General features: G+C 41.1%; 1 protein-coding gene across 1 annotated transcript in view; it reads right to left on the bottom strand.

Annotated features, from left to right (window-relative positions):
* Positions 1 to 691: 691 nt before the first annotated feature.
* Positions 692 to 17,542, bottom strand: part of BACE2 (beta-secretase 2) — a 52,619-nt gene continuing 35,768 nt past the window's right edge. The window contains exons 7-9 of the mRNA XM_075518943.1: positions 14,014 to 14,163; positions 12,681 to 12,849; positions 692 to 6,621 (exon numbers count right to left, since the gene is read on the bottom strand). Coding sequence (XP_075375058.1) covers positions 6,368 to 6,621; positions 12,681 to 12,849; positions 14,014 to 14,163 — 573 coding nt within the window. The 3' untranslated portion in view covers positions 692 to 6,367. The remainder of the gene's footprint in view (positions 6,622 to 12,680; positions 12,850 to 14,013; positions 14,164 to 17,542) is intronic.

Below are 17,542 nucleotides of genomic sequence, written 5' to 3'. Positions count from 1 at the left end.
AAGTGTCTCAGTCAGCAAGAAGAGCCAACAGACAGTAAGGGTGGTAGTAGGTGGTAGGACAAAAAATGGCAAGGCCTTCAAGGAAAGGGGCCGTCATCTGCTTAAGGAATGGCACTAACTCTCACAGCTCCTTGTGGTCCTCCCCTCCACCCCTGTATTTCATCAGGACAGAGAAAAAGGAAAATGTACAGGACCACTGAAGAAGACCAAGTGGTTAAGTATTTCCAGGTGGGAAGTAAAAGACGTCTAGGAAATGCAGTCAAATGCACAAAGGAGTTCTTTGCACACAGACAAATTCAGGGGCCACCGACATAGATTAAGTTTTGGCTCTAATTCTCCTCCTAATACTAATGCAAGTATTTTCAACCTAGAGTTAATTTCTAAAGCCTTAACAAACTACTTTAAAACAGGTCTGTGAATGGTCACCAAGAAAAACATATCTTTTGTCAGAAGGCTGAATTTTGGATATAGAGGTCTTCAGATTTTAGGAACTTTTTTTTGGGGGGGGGGGAATGAGGGAGTATGCTGGTTTTGGCTGGGATAGAGTTAATTTTCTTCATAGTAGCTAGTATGAGGCTACGTTTGGGATTTGTGCTGGAAACAGTGTTGATAACACAGGGATGTTTTCATTATTGCTGAGCGGTGCTTACACAGAGTCAAGGCCTTTTCTGCTTCTCACCCCACCCACCAGCGAGGAGGCTGGGGGGGCACAAGAAGCTGGGAGGGGACACAGCCGGGACAGCTGGCCCAAGCTGGCCAAAGGGCTATTCCATACCATATGGCGTCATGCTCAGCTTATAACGCTGGGGAAGAAGAAGGATGGGGGGGATATTCGGATCCCAAGTAACCATTACGTGTGATGGAGCCCCGCTTTCCTGGAGATGGCTGAACATCTGCCTGCCCATCGGAAGTAGTGAATGAATTTATTGTTTTGCTTTCCCTATTAAACTGTCTTTATCTCAACCCACGAGTTTTCTCACTTTTACTCCTCCGATTCTCTGCCCCATCCCACTGGGGGGGACTGAGTGAGCGGCTGTGTTGCTGGCTGGGGTTAAACCATGACAGGGGACCAAAAGACAATCAAGAAAAATCAGAAGATTTATAGCCAGTGAATTAGTAGGACAGCAGCTATACTAAAATACATTGATTTTAAGTGATTATCATCAATTTAAAAAAAAAAGGAGAGAACACTTATTGAGGGCTACTTCCTTTTAAATGCTGAAAATTACCTTCTGTGTTTTACTTTTTGGCTAGCTTAAAAGAAATTCTGCATGTGCCTTCTAAATTCCCAGTATTTAAAAAACTACCCAACCACAAAGATCCAGCCAAAGCCTAGATACAGTGAAAAGAAAAAAAAAAAGCAAACACAAAACATTCTTATATTACTAGTGTACAGTCACCGATGTCAACATGTTTTAAAATAACATGTTTTGTTGCTTACAAACAGACTATTGCTAGGGGTGAGACATATCACTATGCGCGTTGTTATATGGAGAGGGGAATATTCAGTAACTGGCCAATGATTCTACTTAAAGATGATCATGCCCCTTATTCACCCGTGAGTGCATAATTCCCAGTAGCAACAATAGGCACCTTAGAGTAGACTGGCTTTCAGAACATTCAGACAAGTGAACCCTTACCAAAGAAGCCAGGTGACCGACTGACGTTACACTTACAGCAGCTTGTCAGCAACTGCAGTCTCTCTCCCATTCTGCTCTACCAAGGTGCCTCAGCCTTGATCTGGAAGTCTTGTAGAAGACTCAATTATTTAGCATCTCCACATTTCACAACGCCAGCAGCTTCAGCTCACCGTAGCCCCTCTGTCAGTTAGTGCAAGTCGTAGCAGTAGCTTTTGCGGTACGGATCCATCTCATCCAGGGGTTTGGCTGAAGCCAACAATTATATTTCAGATAATGTTCCCGAGGAGCCATTACCAGGACTCTGGATTACTCACAAGCCTGGCCTAACATCTAATTAGGCCCCAGAAGCCAGAAAATCTGACTGGCTCAGAAGAGTGCTCGTATCCCATTACCAGTCTGTCTTCACTTCTCTGAACAGCAGCAAGAACTTCAGCAGCCAGAAATGAACAATTTATCAATCCAGGGAGTCAAGTTTGACAGGAACTAATGTCTTGGTAAATTGTACAGACCTTTCTTAAAAGGATCAATCCATTATGCTCTTACAATTTTTAATGAAGAGAAGTTAAAGGTAGCTTACTTATTTTTCTTTTCATAATTTCCTTTACTTTCACCTCCGCAGGTCATTGTACCAGGCCCCTTCATTATGCAGCTCATACTACTACTTATATGTATGAGGCTCATGCCTGAGATCAGGATATGACAACCAACCAACCAACCTAGTTGTTGGAAACCTCTACAGAAATCAAAGAAGCTTTCAGCAGCACAATCGTTCTGGATTACCAGAAAATTTAAGGACCACTCTCTCTCTGAAAACGTGCTGTGTTAAGCAACTCATAAACCTTTTCATATTTAAAAGGAAAAGCTTAGTATACAAATGGCTCATCCTTCAGTGAAACATAGCCAGCCGATGCACAGCAAGTAACTAGGCAGAATACCCATAGGTTGACTTTAGCTGATAAAAGAGTTAACTGTTGTTAAGCAACTGATATGTTAACAAGAGATACCAAAACTGATAGCTCTGTGATTACCACTTGTTAACCTGCACAGCATCAAAGCTGAGAACTGGAATGGTACACTGCCTTGATATATTGCGTTTAGGCTGATCCAACATACAAATCCTACAGTACAAGCTCTTTCACCTTAAAAACAGAACAATCCCCTCTACCTAACTTCTTTTACAGAACCTGAAAAAAAGGCTTATTAAAATTCTTCATCTATTTTCTTCAGCATTTAAATTGAGCCAAAAAGCCCATGATAATATTTCTAAAACTTGCGAAGGCAGCGGGATAGAACTAACATATTCCCATACCTGAACTCAGGTTTAACTGCTTGAACTCAAATCACACATCTTCAAATCCCTAATGATTGAACTGATAGCATCAATTATCTAAAAGGCTGCATCCAATGAAACATGGCTTTCTGACATTTTCATGGTACATGATATTGCATTCACATTAGGAAAACACTGGTTCTGCAAGAAATATTGACACGTGTACAAGGAACGATTTGGAGTGCTGTGATATGGAGCATCCTGTCTTCCATAATAAATAGAGAATATTTTCCAGCACCAACTTTACTCAAAGCTCTGGTTTTTGCCCCCCCCCCCCCCTTTTTTTTTTTTTTTTAAGATATGGTTTAATCTTATCTCTGAAGTTAGTTAACAGGAGTATAAAATACCTCACAGCACTCTCCTTTAAAAGAAAATATATCAGGGAAAGAGATCACTAGTAAGACACACTTGGTAACACTGTAGTCTATCACTGTATTTCATCTTTCATAGAAAAATGCTCAAGAGCATTATTTTTCTTAATGTGCTGTAGGCTAAAAATGAACCCTCAAGGGTTTCTATTGCTCTTCTTGTTGCCAGAGCAACAAAGCAATACTCACCTGAATATCTGCCAGTGTAAGTATCAATTTACAAGCTGAGATGAAGTTTGCGCTGCTAGCAGATGTTGCTAACAGCATTTTTACTATAAGCCAAATTTTAGTGCCAAGGCATGCCACGAAAACTCAAGAATATATTACTATTTCATTTGTGCTACTTGATTATTGCTCATATAATTCAAGTGTTTCTATTAAAATGTCTTGACCAATGACATTCAAAGTGAAAGGGTAAAACTGAATGGCTTTTATATGAAATTTAGTGCACTAGAAAGACTTCGTTAAGCAACTCAGAAGAAATCTCGCTTGTCGTTAGAAAGCATACTAGGAACCTTTCCCAGTTAATTCCTGCTTAAACTCCTTGTGGTAAGGAGATAGGAGGGGGTGGGGAGAGGGAAGCAGCTAAGAAACATTTTAAGAGCATAAAAGTGTTATTACTTTCTGAACTGAAAATGGGCTCATTGTTTACCACTGTATCAATCCAAACATTCACACTGTGTTTCTGTTTGAAACAGATGACAGAAACATTACTTATATTACTTCCTTCAGTAGAAGAAGGAATACAACTTTGAAAGTATTTGTTATGTGTCAAACCAAACCCAGGAGGATGATATGGAACTGAATCACAGAATTGGAAACATCACTCTCTTCCTTTTCAGAGCGAAGTCTATTGCTTTAAGAAAAACTCAAGGGAACTTCTTGTTATAACGTGTACTAAAAATTCTAATTATAAGACATTGAGAGGGACATATGGAAAATAGAACAGGGAGAAAACACCTAAGCTTTATAGTTTCTTACATTCCTTACAATTCATCATTTTTCTCCTCTTAAAAACCAAGAGGCAGAGGAAGAAAGAAGAAAATTCAAAATTTCCTCCTATTTCCAACTCCTAATTCCAAGATAAATAGTTTTCAGACACTGGATCACAACACCAATTATTTCACCCTATTCAGCCAAGCAATCTGAAAGTGCAAGAATTAAAAAAGAAAGAAAAGCACAGGCACTTCCAGTTATGAAGTGAAATACACAAGTTAGTTTAAAAAAACCCCAACAGTGCTTTATTTTCATACACATTATGTGCACCTCTGTAAAAGCACCATTCCTGAAAAAAAGAAATCTTTGCTTATTCCATGCAGAGTCGGATGCAGAGGCAGTGTGAATCAGAAAGCTATATGAAGGGATTATAGGCAGAAAATTTTCTAGGCAAGGGATTGGGAGATTCAGAGCTAAGCTTCCTTTTTTTTCCTCCTTGTTTCCCACACAGATATGCAAACTGCGTTGCTATTGAAATGCAAAGGATTTTGTTTTCCTTTCTTTTTTTAAAGGAAAAAACCCAGATAACTAATAGTTACTACTGGACTCCTCAACCTCGCATTGTTTATCTTTCAAATCCACTACACCAGTGTTATAGAAAAGCAATGGAGGTCCTGCAACACTCACTGGCTGGATACAAGAAAAATTGTCTTATCTGCAAAGAAAATACTATGTACTGACCTCAGCATTAAGATCTACGCTTGCACAATGGAGGTCTCGTCAAATATATTCTTCCCTGCTCTCTCCCACTATTGTTTTCAGTCTTACCACATGTTTGTTTTCAGCCGGTCAGTACACACGCTTTTCATTTGATTGACACACTGGTGAAGCTAAACTAAACACCTCCAACTGCTGTTCAGGTTGAAAAACAAGCCAGCATTAAGACTTTCACTTCACAGTCTGTCCATGAAGACAGATACTTCTCCCTTGAACTTCTAGGTTGCTGAGCTCAGCCAAAAAAAGGGGTTGTCCTTCTCATTTTGTTGTTTCCTTTTTGTTACACGCTCACGAGGAATACCAAAAGAGATAGCAGAACACAGACCTTAGCTTTATCACCTGTCCATACATATGCAGACCAGCCTTTTCTAAGTATCAGTCATCCTCAACTCAAAAAAACCAACAAACCCCACAAAACCCCACATTAGGGGGAAAACTGGAAGGCTTTTTTTGTGCACCAAAGTGGAAAGTCACAAAGTATTAATTTTTATAAAATCCACTACTTCAAAGCCAAGGAGTTGCATTTGGTTGTATGGAGCGTCTTGTGCTTCAAGACCAGTTCTAAGCCACACGCTTACCAGTGGTAGCATCCTTGTAAATTAAGAGAGGTAGTCTTGTTTTACACTAAGGCTGAACAAGTTTGTTCCCCAGTTTTCACCTCCTCAAACTATTTTGCAGTGACACTCAGGAAGGGCGACCCTCTCAAGTGGCAGCAGTGATCTTGAGGAAAAAAAACCAACACAAACCAACATTTCTTCTTGACCTCACTTGCTTTTCTCTGCTGCTTAAGTCTGACCTTTCTCCCTCCCCCGCACGATAAGCACAGTTTCAAAATGAATTGATGTAAACAGAAAGCACTATTAATTTAATGCAATTAATAAGAAAGATTATTAAGCTTTTTTCTCTTTTTCTACAGTCAGGGCTCGATTAGTTAGAAAATACTGACAGCTCCTTTTTTTGTGAAAGAGGGATGGACAATTTTGTTCAGACAGTGGAAGAACATCATGGTGTGGTTCCCCCCCCATCTTTTTGTTTTGTTTTGTTTTTTGTAAGGAAGGTACTATTGAGAGCATAAAGGCTCATTGTACTGCAGTAGCAAATCCAGTACCGTAGCACTTAAGAGGTGGTTAACAGTGCTTTGGTTCAGAATCTGTGTTAGAAAATAAAGCTTAAAAAGTTATGATGCAGGGTATTTGGCAGGATTTCAACAGCAATTTGTAACGAACGTAGAAAGGACTGAGGCATTGGCTTCTTCCCCTTGGCAAAGTACTTTGTTCTTCATTCTGTTTAAGTCCCAGGTTTCACAATCAAGTTTCTCATTTCCATCGATGACGCACTAAGGAGGATTCGTCATTGACCACGTCATTGTCGGTGTAGCGATGCTGACACCGTGGTGGAATAAGCAGCAGGATGATCAGTACAAGGAGGATAATTCCACACAGGCTCATGAGAGCATAGGAGGCAATCCACAACACTGGTTCATGGAAAGAAACGCTAGAAACACAGTTGCTTGCAACATCTGCTGTTGTGAAAGGGCCTTCAATCTCAGATACTGGAGAGCCATCAACTTCTGAGAAATTACAAAAAGAAAAACATTAAGTCTACAGACACCATTTAAAAGCAAATAACAAAAGATCTAGCTTAAATACCTATACATCCCTTTTCCTCCATCATCATACATCTCAGCATACTCATGTTTTATTGTATTTCTCATTGCAATAAAAATACATTATAAAATGGGAATCTGAAGCATAAGGAGACCATGATACTCCCACATCTACACAGGCTGTCAACAAGAGAGCAGACATTTAAATCAGTTTTCCCACAGCCCAAATTAAAGCCCAGGCCACTGGATTACCTCTTCTCTCTGGGCTAACCTTTCAGAAACGTCAATTTAACAAAGCTTAAAAATCCTACAACACCTACACTGGAGTAGGTCAGGGCCTGGGCAGTTTTGGTTTGTTTCTGGCATTCGCAACAACTGGAAGAGTACCTCAGATGATTCTTACATCTTCTGGGTCTGCTATCTTCCAGGGCCTTAGGGAGCATCATGCAGGATCATTAGCTTCACAGATATCTTAAAGGACTGTATCCTAAACACAAGGTGCAGGGTGGAAAGCAGCACAGATACTCTTGTGAGTGGAGGTGAAAATTCAGAAGGAAGAGGAGGTGAGGCAGGAGAGCTAGGTGACAGCTGCACAGAAAAGGGGAATGGTGGAGAGGAAGGTCAATGTCAGGAATGAGGAGCTGGGGCCATGAAGGAGCAGTGCTGTTGGGCAGGGAGGGAGAAGCTAACCAAGCAGCTCGAAAAATGGAGATGACAAAGCTAAGGCAAGAAGCATGAAGGGGTGCCCTGGCAGCTCCGTTTTCGAGCAGCCATCCATCTCGGTAACATCACAGACTGTGTGACTTGCTCCATTACCGTCACAAACCTCTACTTGTTAAACCAGTATTTGCTAAAAAGGGTTATGCTGCCCATGGTTGTCACAGTAACCGTGGCAAGCGCAGCAAAGTTCCCCTGAGTTGTGGACACAGCTACGCGTATTGTAAAGGCAGAGCAAGTGAGTTGCCTAGGGCAACAAAATATTCAGAGCATTTCGTATCTGCAGGTGCGCAGCTGGGGAAGGATGGATACCTTTTAGCTTGCTTGGGGCAACTAGGAGCCTGCAGTTGCAATTGTAATGCAGTACTGTCCGTGCATTTTAACAAGTCGTCCAAACAGTTGTAGTTCACTTCTCTAGTTAGAAACTTCAAGGCACATTTGTGTATTTCTTATAAAGACCTCAGTTTTAACCTTCCTGCTTAATTCCTTGTTCATTTTATACACAGACACACTCTTGCCAAATTGTAAGTAAGTGATCCTGCCTACTGAAAACAGTATCTCTTATTTACATATATCTTAGACACGACTCCTGAAAGCATGTTTAAAGAGATTAGCACAAAATACCCTTCGGAAGGAAGAGGGGAGCCTGGGTTTTGGAAAGGCAGGAAGGTGGCCTTTAAGATTCTTTGTGGAGAAACGAAGAATCAGAATAGGTGGGCTGCTTTATCTGCAATTTATTAGGAGAGATTTTAGTTGGCATTCAGTCCCTGGCCTCCCAACACCTCATATTATTTTAAGGTTTAAGTCTCATTAGACTTAATTCAACTAATCACGGGCTGCTGCTGAAAGAAGCAGTCCTGCTCGCCCTCACTCCTGTCTCTCACTGCCTCTTCTGTATTGGTGCTAGTAACTGGGAGGCTGCAAGCAGAGTCAGGGCAACTCGCTGACCTGATGGAAAACCAACCTGTCAAAACAAACAAAATGCCCAAACGAGGAATTTTCTGTAGGATCACTCAACCAACCCTTCTCCAGCTGCAAGTGAAGGAAGACTCCTTTAGCAGCAACACGCTGTTAGAGTGGATGGGTGAAACCTGAAGCTGCACCCACAAGCACCCTAACACCGGTGAATACCAAACACAAACTCTCTCAACTCATCAGATGGTAACAAACTGGCCCGTGCACCCTGTATCGTCAGCATAGCTTTGCCAAGACACTGCTGTTACATAGATATGGTAAGGGAGCTGCACGGTAGTGGACAGACTTGTAAAAGACTACCTAGAAGAAGGTGTGGCAGAAATCCATTTTGTTCAGAGTCCCAGTATTGCACTTTGTCTACCATGCAATTGTTTCTTCTGGACATCTGCCCCCCCGCCCCCATTTCATCTGTCTCTACGAAGTCCTGCAGCAAAACCAAACTAAACCGCATTTAATACTAATATGAAATGCAAGGCATAAGTATTACTACTTAGGAATTTAGTATTTTGAAGAAATGAAAAAAAAAAAAAAAAGGCAGCACAATTTTCCACCTTGGAGATAGCTTTGAAAATAAACTGTCCCTAATTACTCATTGTTTGGCTTGAGTAAAATAATTACTCCTATTAAAAAAGGCAATACAAAACTGTTGCCATAGTGGCTGACATTTTAAATTACATTTTGAGAATGCTTGATAGCAGCACAGCCTCTCCTTTCTTCCCTCCAAAAAGAAAAGTTTTCCCTCACTCTCTTCCACCCTCAGAGAAACTGAGAGGAAATCAAAAGAGAGGAAATTTGCCTAAATTGTTCAAACAAGCCCTTAATATAAACCAACAGTCACACATACTTAGCATATTGCACATTAGCTGAATTAGGATATTTTGGCTTTTTTTTTTTTTTAGAACATCTGGTGGTATCTACCTATAATAAATTCTTGACCTTGAATAGATGAGATTTTCTTCATTATTGATGATTACAGGACAAAAATGGCACCTCTGGAAAAATGCTATTTTATAACATTTGTGTAGAACTCAAACACACTCAGTCTCAACTCCCATCTGGGGTGGTTTGGAAAGGAAGGAAACTTGAAGTTAGATCAAGTTTATCATAAAATTGTAAAGTGCTGCTTGGAAGGGGCCCCTGGAAGTCACCTAGTCCAGCCTCCTACTCAAAGCAGGACTGTCACTATCGATAGATCAGGTCAGCTGCAGCTTTATCCTGCCAGGTCTTGTAAAACCCTGAGGATGGAGACCCCATGATCCCTCTGGGCAGCCTGTTTCAGTGCTGTATCACCCTCCTGGTGAAGATGAAATTCCTCATGTCCAACTTGAACCTTCCTGAATGTAACTGGTGGATGTTGCCCTTTGTTACGTAGTTTCACTTGCACTCACCCTTGGCTTGCATTCAGTTTAGGGCCCACCACAATCCCCAGTTCTTTTCCTGCAGGGCTGCTACTCAGCTGTTCCCTTCCCAGGCTGTACCCATGCACGGTGGTTTTCTGCTCGAAGGTGCACAACTTTGCACTTCTGTTCACTGAAACTCTTGAAGTTTCTGCTGCCCAGTCCTCCAGGTTACCAAGGTCCTTCTGGATTGAAGCTCTGCTATTCATCATGCCATCCATTCTCCTGAGTGTAGTGCCCACAAATTTGGGTGCATTCTGTCTCATCACAGTTTTGTGCAGAAGTCATTTATTATTACAGTGCTTGGTGCATTTCTTCCCTAAAAATACACAAGTCTTGTTCCTATGATCTTCTCACTTACTACAAAAATACTAGGGGTCTAATTCTGCTCAATGCCAACGTACCATTAGGTTGCTTTGCTAATACTAACTAGTTGATCTGAACATCTTGTCTCAAGAAGGGACCCGATCCAAAACCTTTCCTAGGCATCGTGTAAACAGTAGGTTATCCCTGAAGTTACCAACAGGCAGCTTGAAACAATTTGAAATTAGGCAGAATAAGTCTTAAAGGGTTTCACATATTGAGGAAAAAGTGAATTTCTTTTCCTACTACAATGGAATAGCTTCCTGCAGCCGTCTATCTAACTCTCCTCACTCTTGGTACATCCTGGAGAATGAAAATGGTGCAAGGAGTATTGTGGGATAAGCCAGTTCTCATCTCTAGCCAAGTCCCAATAGAAACTTGGGAGTTCAATGAAGTTAAGGCTTTTAGTCCTGTTCCCCTCATTTTTGTATTCAGCACATACCGGTCTAACATCTTATAAAAACATGGGCTTAAATTTAGTGTTAACACTCTATTGTAAACAAGAAAGCATAGGTCATTGCAAAGCCACACCAAATGGTCTTTCATATTTCTCTATTTCTGAAGATTTATGCCACCAGTAATTCAATTTAATTTATGCCCACGAACAGACTAAAAAGCTCCAAATAAATTACATTAATATAGTTGCTATGGAGGACATGGCTGGCCTCCACAGGAAGCCAGTTAGGCAGCTTAATCCCTCACACTGCACTGACTGCTAACCACTCGCAGTTGTGCTTTTCTGATGAAAGTAGTGTTAAATATGGAAACCACAAGCTGTGAAGAAGTGAATTCAGAATAACTGGCACATCCAGCAAAATGTCATCTGCCCCATGTGAGTGGAGTCTGACAAATCAGTATATCTTGTCTCAGTCAGTGGCTTGTGTCATCTGATTTCTCAGGAAGCTAAGTTCCCGTGATGCTAGGTTAGGCATATGCATGAAACATGGACAAAGAAACAAGGAAGAAATGCCTTCTAGCACCAGCTGGGTATCATCATGTGTCCAAGCTCATGTAAATTCAGATTTCATTTTTATTCAGCAAGCTCAGTTCTTCCTCTCTAGACGAGGTCGGCAGAACTACATGAAGTGGCCAAACTCTATGCTTCTGTGTAGCAATATTAACATCAAGGTATTATTATGGTTCCCTGATTCTTTTTCTCAACAAAGATGTGCTGTCAAAGCAGTTCTTATGAGCACCAGATGGCTCGCGTCCCCTGCTGACCAGATGTTGGTCAATATGTTCTGTCAAAATGCCTCCTCCCCTCTCCATTAATGGCCGCAGCGTGGCAGGGACAGGAGGCAGCTCTATGCTTGCTAAAATTGCAGTCAGGAAGCACAAGGAAGAATGAAAGGCAGGAAAACCTGGTCTGCAGTATTTGTCTAGTCACATTCTCCTTCTGGATACATTCAAAATGTGTCTTTCATCACTGTATGGTACCTCATAGAGGTCTTCATTAAGCAACCCACATCAATATCCAGATTTTCTTTCATAGCAAGCTCAAAGATGACAATTTTGAACCCATTAACAATGGAGAGATTAAAAAAAAAAGTGAAGCTTTTAAAATGCCCTGGAGCTACAACTCAGCTAGCTAGTATCTCTCTTTTTTCCCCTCAATTACCTGGTTGCATTAAGCACTCAAGTACTTACTGCCCTTACCCTCTCTAACACAAATACTGGGGATTAAAGAAGCACTGTCAGTTGTAGTCCTTTTCTCATGCAAATCTCAGATGATACAATGTTTTTCAGGGCATAGACCACTTCTGTTTGGGACAGAGACTTGCCTATGGGTGTATGTCCTTTCCCTTCTCTCCCACTTGTATGTTCCTGTGGTGCCAAAGCAGTGTCTCAACAACAAGGGGAGGAAACCCCCAAATTTTTGCTTTTAGCTACCCTTGGTGAGATAAGAGAAATCATGAAAAAGCAAGAAAGTTAACCAGCACTGTAAAATCTGCCAAAAATTATGAGCTTTTTCACATTTTCTCATCAGCTAATTACAAAATTAATGGCTTTCTACTTACACTGAGAAAACTATTTGTTTAGAACCAACACAAACACCACAAGTCTTAATTTGAGTCCCATTTTCATCTTGGCTCTTTCTTTGAGTATTTCTGAGAGGCTGAAAAAGGCACAATTTACATTAAGAGAAAAGCGCAAGTAAGGTACTTCACTGCACATAGCAAAAGTTAGTTGAAGAATGCATTTATCCGCAAATTAGAACAGGAACTACACAAAAATGAAGCTGCATTAAAAACAGGGACTCGTCTCATGTAGCTGTTGGGGAAACTGCACACACAGACAGATGTCTCAGAAAGAAGATCTTCTCTCAGAGGGAAGAACACAGCTAAGATACCCAGAGCTGAGACTGATTTACTTCATGCCAAAAGACTGTTGCGTGCAATACAGCGTTTTTTTCCTCCCCTTGAAATCTGAATAGCTTGGGATTGCTCAAAAATATACCCTTCACACTTCATGAGTAACCACGCTCTTCCCCATCAGATAAGTGGCAAAGGTGTTTTTCTGAGAAAGCAGGCGTCTCCTCACTCACCAAGTCCTGAACAATATTTCTCTTACCTGCACACGGACTCACTGCAAAGCCCACTCTCCTCTGAGCTCTGTCAAATATCACATAGAAGCCTTCCATGACTGTAGCACCAATAACTAGAGCATTCGTGGAGGAAGAGATGCCAAATCGGTAGCACTGTAAATTCTCTCCTATTCCAAGGATGGGTTGAATATAAAGCTATTAAAAAAAAAAGCCAGAGGGTAAAAAGCAACACCACACAGTACTTAGAAGTTCAGACCTTTTGATTTTCATATTCAAGCACTCAAACTCCACTGGAAATAGAGAATGAATAGGGGCAAACAGATTTCTGTACGTGATTTAAAACTGGTCAAAGCTTACAAGCAGCTATGAGGTAAAGCTCTTGGATTCTAAGCTTAAATTTGAACATGGTCAGTCACTATGTGAAGGTCAACAGCAAATTCGTTAGAGCCACTTCTTATTGTATTTTCCATAAGGGAAGGATAGCTGAGAAAGAACTTGGGATATAAACTCAAATTAGAAAATAATTTTATCATTTAAAAAATTATCAGGATGGAATTGATTCAGAGAGCATTCAGTGTCAGCTTCAAGGCTCTAGATTCATAAATTCAAGTCACATTTTACCCCTTGTCTCCTCAGGGAAGATGAAAGGTTGCCAAGCTACATGATCAATACAGAAAAAGCTTATCATAAGGCTTTCCTATATTTCAAGTTAAAATGTACTTAATAGGTTCATTCTTCCCTTTGCTCCTGACCATCCCCTGAGGTAAAAGACTGTATTAGTAATGTTAGAGGATACTAGCCTGTACTGCAAGGGGAAGCCAGAGAGGAAAAATAAAAGTGGAACATTATATTCTAAAAGCTGGGATGGAATATTAATAAAAGATAGAGCAACCAAGTTGCAGAAACTGGTGAAGAGATCACATAGGCTCATTGCCAAGACTGTCATATTACAAAGAAGTGCTCCAACTCAGAATGCCACGAAAAACAAATCGATTTCCTTCCCAAAATGAGAAGATCAAAATGAGCATAGACATTCTGTATTGACATCTAACATGGCTAAAGCTCATGAAAACAAAACAAAAACTTGCCTTTTTTCCTGACAATTGGAAAAAATAATTCCCAACTACGTGGACTGCGTTCAGAGGGAAACTGTGCTTTCCTTTTTTGGTTTTAGGTTTCACAAGTTTGTTATTTTCTCTATTTAAAATTTGATTTTTAAAATTTCATTTAAAATTATTTCCCTTGCATGCAATAAGCCAGTTCTCTATTACTGCTAAAAATAGCTCCTATTTTTTAAGAGCATGTGCTTTATAATAGTAAAAATAAATGCATAATTGAATAAACAAAGAAGGTTGAGACCTGTGGTAGGATAGAGATCCGAAACGACCTACTGGAGTTTTCATCCCTCAGGTAAATGGAGAGTTTGGGAAATAAGGACCAGGGTCTTTCAGTTTTATCCCAGCATGCAAGCTGTGAACCAGTCCAGAAACCAGAAGAGAATTCTTGTATCTATTAAAAAAAAAAAAAAAAAGTGATACATACAGTTTACATACATTTTGATAGATTTTTGTAAATGATCGCTACTGCTATTTGATCCTTCTTCCATTCCCGCAGAGAAATTCAAGCATGAATGCAAGTCTGACAAAGAGCTTTTTCTTTAAGGATCAAAGCAAAAACCGAACACACAAATTGAGGTGCGTCATAACCCATTACGACTTGGAAGAAGGGGGAAGAGGCAAAAGCAAGTTTAGCTCTCCCTTTCTTCCCCGTTTGTGTCTTATTACTTCCACTTCTGCAATGAACACGTATGACCTCCCTGAGCAACCAGTACTGCAAAGAGGCAAAGCCTCAGCGGGCTTTTACTACCGATCTACCTCTTCTCCGAACAGCTCTGACCAAACGCCAACGTTTTGAAGCAGCAGACTTTTTTTAAAAACACAAACCAAAATACAAACAACATAAATATGTAATGGAGTCATCTCCCTACAGCTTCTCAGTCAGCTTTAGGGTTTTGAAGCCAAGGGCTAAGTCAAAATCTCCTGGGAACTACGGGAATCAAGGTCTGCTACAGTCAATGGAAAGAAACACGCCCCTCTGTCTCTTTTGCTTCCCTGCCACTCACTACCAATACACCTTGACATGCTTTTGAAACAAGGTTGATTAACAGTACTTCTTAATATATCCATGGCACTAACAAAGCAAAAAGCAAACCCCTACAGAGCTTGTTTGCCTAAGACAAACATCCTGTCTGAAGTTCATGCTTCCTGAAGCTGATCTGCTGCCAGATCAGAGGAAAAACCTTCCTTATTTGAGTGCATTACTTTGCGCTGGTTCTTAATCCCACATTGTCCTGGTTTTGGCCGGGATAGAGTTAATTTTCTTCCTAGTAGCTGGTATGGTGCTGTATTTTGGATTTTAGTATGAGAATAATGTAGATAACACACCGATGTTTTGGTTGTTGCTAAGTGGTGTTTGCACTGGTCAAGGCCTTTTCAGCTTCCCATGCTGTGCCAGGTGCACAAGAAGCTGGGAGGGGGCACAGCCAGGACAGCTGGCCCAAGCTGGCCAAAGGGCTATTCCATACCATGTGGCGTCATGCTCAGTATAGAAACTGGGGGAGTTGGCCAGGGGTCAGCGATCGCTGCTCGGGGCTGGCTGGGCATCAGTCAGCGGGTGGTGAGCCGTTGCATCACTGTCTTTTTTTTTTTCCTCTGGGTTTTTGTTCCTCTCTTGTTCCCTTGTTGTTTTCCTTCTCATTACAATTTATTATTATTATTATTTGTTTCAATTATTAAACTGTTCTTATCTCAACCCACGAGTTTTCTTACTTTTGCTCTTCTGATTCTCTCCCCCATCCCACCGGGGCACGGGGGGGGGGAGGGTGAGCGAGTGGCTGTGTGGTGCTTAATTGCTGACTGGGGCTAAACCACGACATGCATGAAGCAACATCCAAGGCAGCATCTTGTTCTGACACTGCACAGGCAAAGCCTCCCCTTTGGGTGAAGAAGAAAGATGGAATCTAGCCTCTCCGCTCCCCTCATTTGTATTTCTCTGTGATATTGATTATTTTGTAAACATCAGCTCATACATTAGTTATATGGCATTTTACAGGTGACAAGTATTCACCCCATCCCACATACCTGCCAATGAAATATTTGTTCAGGCTGCACAGTATTAAAGACTTAATACTTCCAGGTGCTCATCTCTGTTCTTGGGCCAACAAGCATACACTCATGTAAACACGCAATGAGACTTACCGTCACAGACAGACTGCTTTTACTCTTAACTCTCAATGCACGCTTAAGTACGTCTCTTGGCATGGGACAGAATGCTCTGCCCCTCACAGCTAAGTCCCAGGCCAGACCTGCTGAAAAATATAGTTCTTCTCTCTTTCCATTTTGTCTTGGAAAGCAGAGCTTGTGATCTGAGAAAAACTGCAAGATAGCACCCAGACGGGACAGACCAAGTCTATAAAGTGCTCCATTTTCATTTCCCAGAAAGACTGCTTATTACATTGCATTTCTTTGCCTTACTTCTGTATGCTGAAGAAATGTATTGGGGTGGATTTGGCTGTATGATACTTAAAAGGTTATTAAAATAAAGATTTTAGGTCTATTTGAGCCTTCCTTTCTTCAGCTTATTAACTTAGCATTATATTAATGCTGTGAGTAGACATGCTGTTCTGACTTCAGCTCAGTGAAGTGTTGTAGCTGCCACCCCTCTGTGGCTCATCTCTGCCCATTTGCCAAAACCACCACCCTTCAGACCTGCCAACATCAAACTGCATCTATAGCTGCTCCCTGAAAGACTCCAGTCCAAATAAGTAAGGTTTAAAAAAACAACCTGCACCACTAAAGAGCATAAAGCTCACAGCCTTGGTTTTTAATGGAGCTGAATAAAGGAATGCTTCACATGCAGTTATCCCAGCATACCTGAGGGGGCAATAACATCTTGCTGGGAAACTCATAACACGCTGCTAGGAGCAGGAACTTGTTAACCTGGGTCACCTGTGGTCAGAGAAGTATGTCTGACTACGGCAGATGATTTTACGTTTCAGTGGTACATAGCTTGCCAGAAGCACAGAGCACTAAGAGTACGGTTGTGATGCCATGGTACAATTGCTGAAAGTACCCATTTTCCTGACATTGCTCCTACACAGGTGGAATCTGATCCTTACATCTTGTAACCGATTTCTTATTTAACAGGCTATCTCCTTTGTTTAGAGCTGTGAAAGTAAGTTTTGGTGTCTGTGGAGGGAAAGGGGTACAGCAGCGAGGTCCTTGAGATTTAGGGTTAGCTTATGCATTTTTAATAGGAAGAACAAAAACCATTAAGCAGAGTGAGTGATTCCCCTCTAATACCTTACTGATCAGTTGATTATTTACTTGTCATGTGGAAGGCCCTAGTTCAAATGACCTGACCAACATCAGAGAGGAGTGTGGACTGCTGTAACCCACTTCACAGGAGGATGCTCTATCCACAAGGTGCCATTACAAGAGCTCTTGGGTAGGCTTTTTTCAACGCCCCCCCCCCCATCAGCTGAAATTGTTCCAGTCAATATTTAAGTGCTTTTCAAAGAGAAGAACTTTTCAACCAGGGAAGCTGAGCTACATAAGATAACTGGTACATGTATTTCAGACACTGGACACCTGCAGGCAGTGAAGAACACTTCATGCCAAATCTCTGCTCTCAATCAGGTAGGAAAAGGATCTCAGTCTTGAATTATCAGCCTACAGGCAAATACTCTGTCTTTCGGGCAGCTGGCCAATAGTCCAGTTACTGTATTTCCTGTGATTTGCAATGACTACTGCTGTCTGATTGTGAATCCATGACAAAAATATTAAAATTGTTCACACTGAAACACCTGGGATATTTCTTCATCTTTAAC

Source organism: Mycteria americana, chromosome 1, assembly GCF_035582795.1.
Source record: "Mycteria americana isolate JAX WOST 10 ecotype Jacksonville Zoo and Gardens chromosome 1, USCA_MyAme_1.0, whole genome shotgun sequence".
Lineage (NCBI taxonomy): Eukaryota > Metazoa > Chordata > Aves > Ciconiiformes > Ciconiidae > Mycteria > Mycteria americana.
Note: the sequence above shows the minus strand (reverse complement) of the source record. Positions and strands in the feature narration are given on the sequence as shown.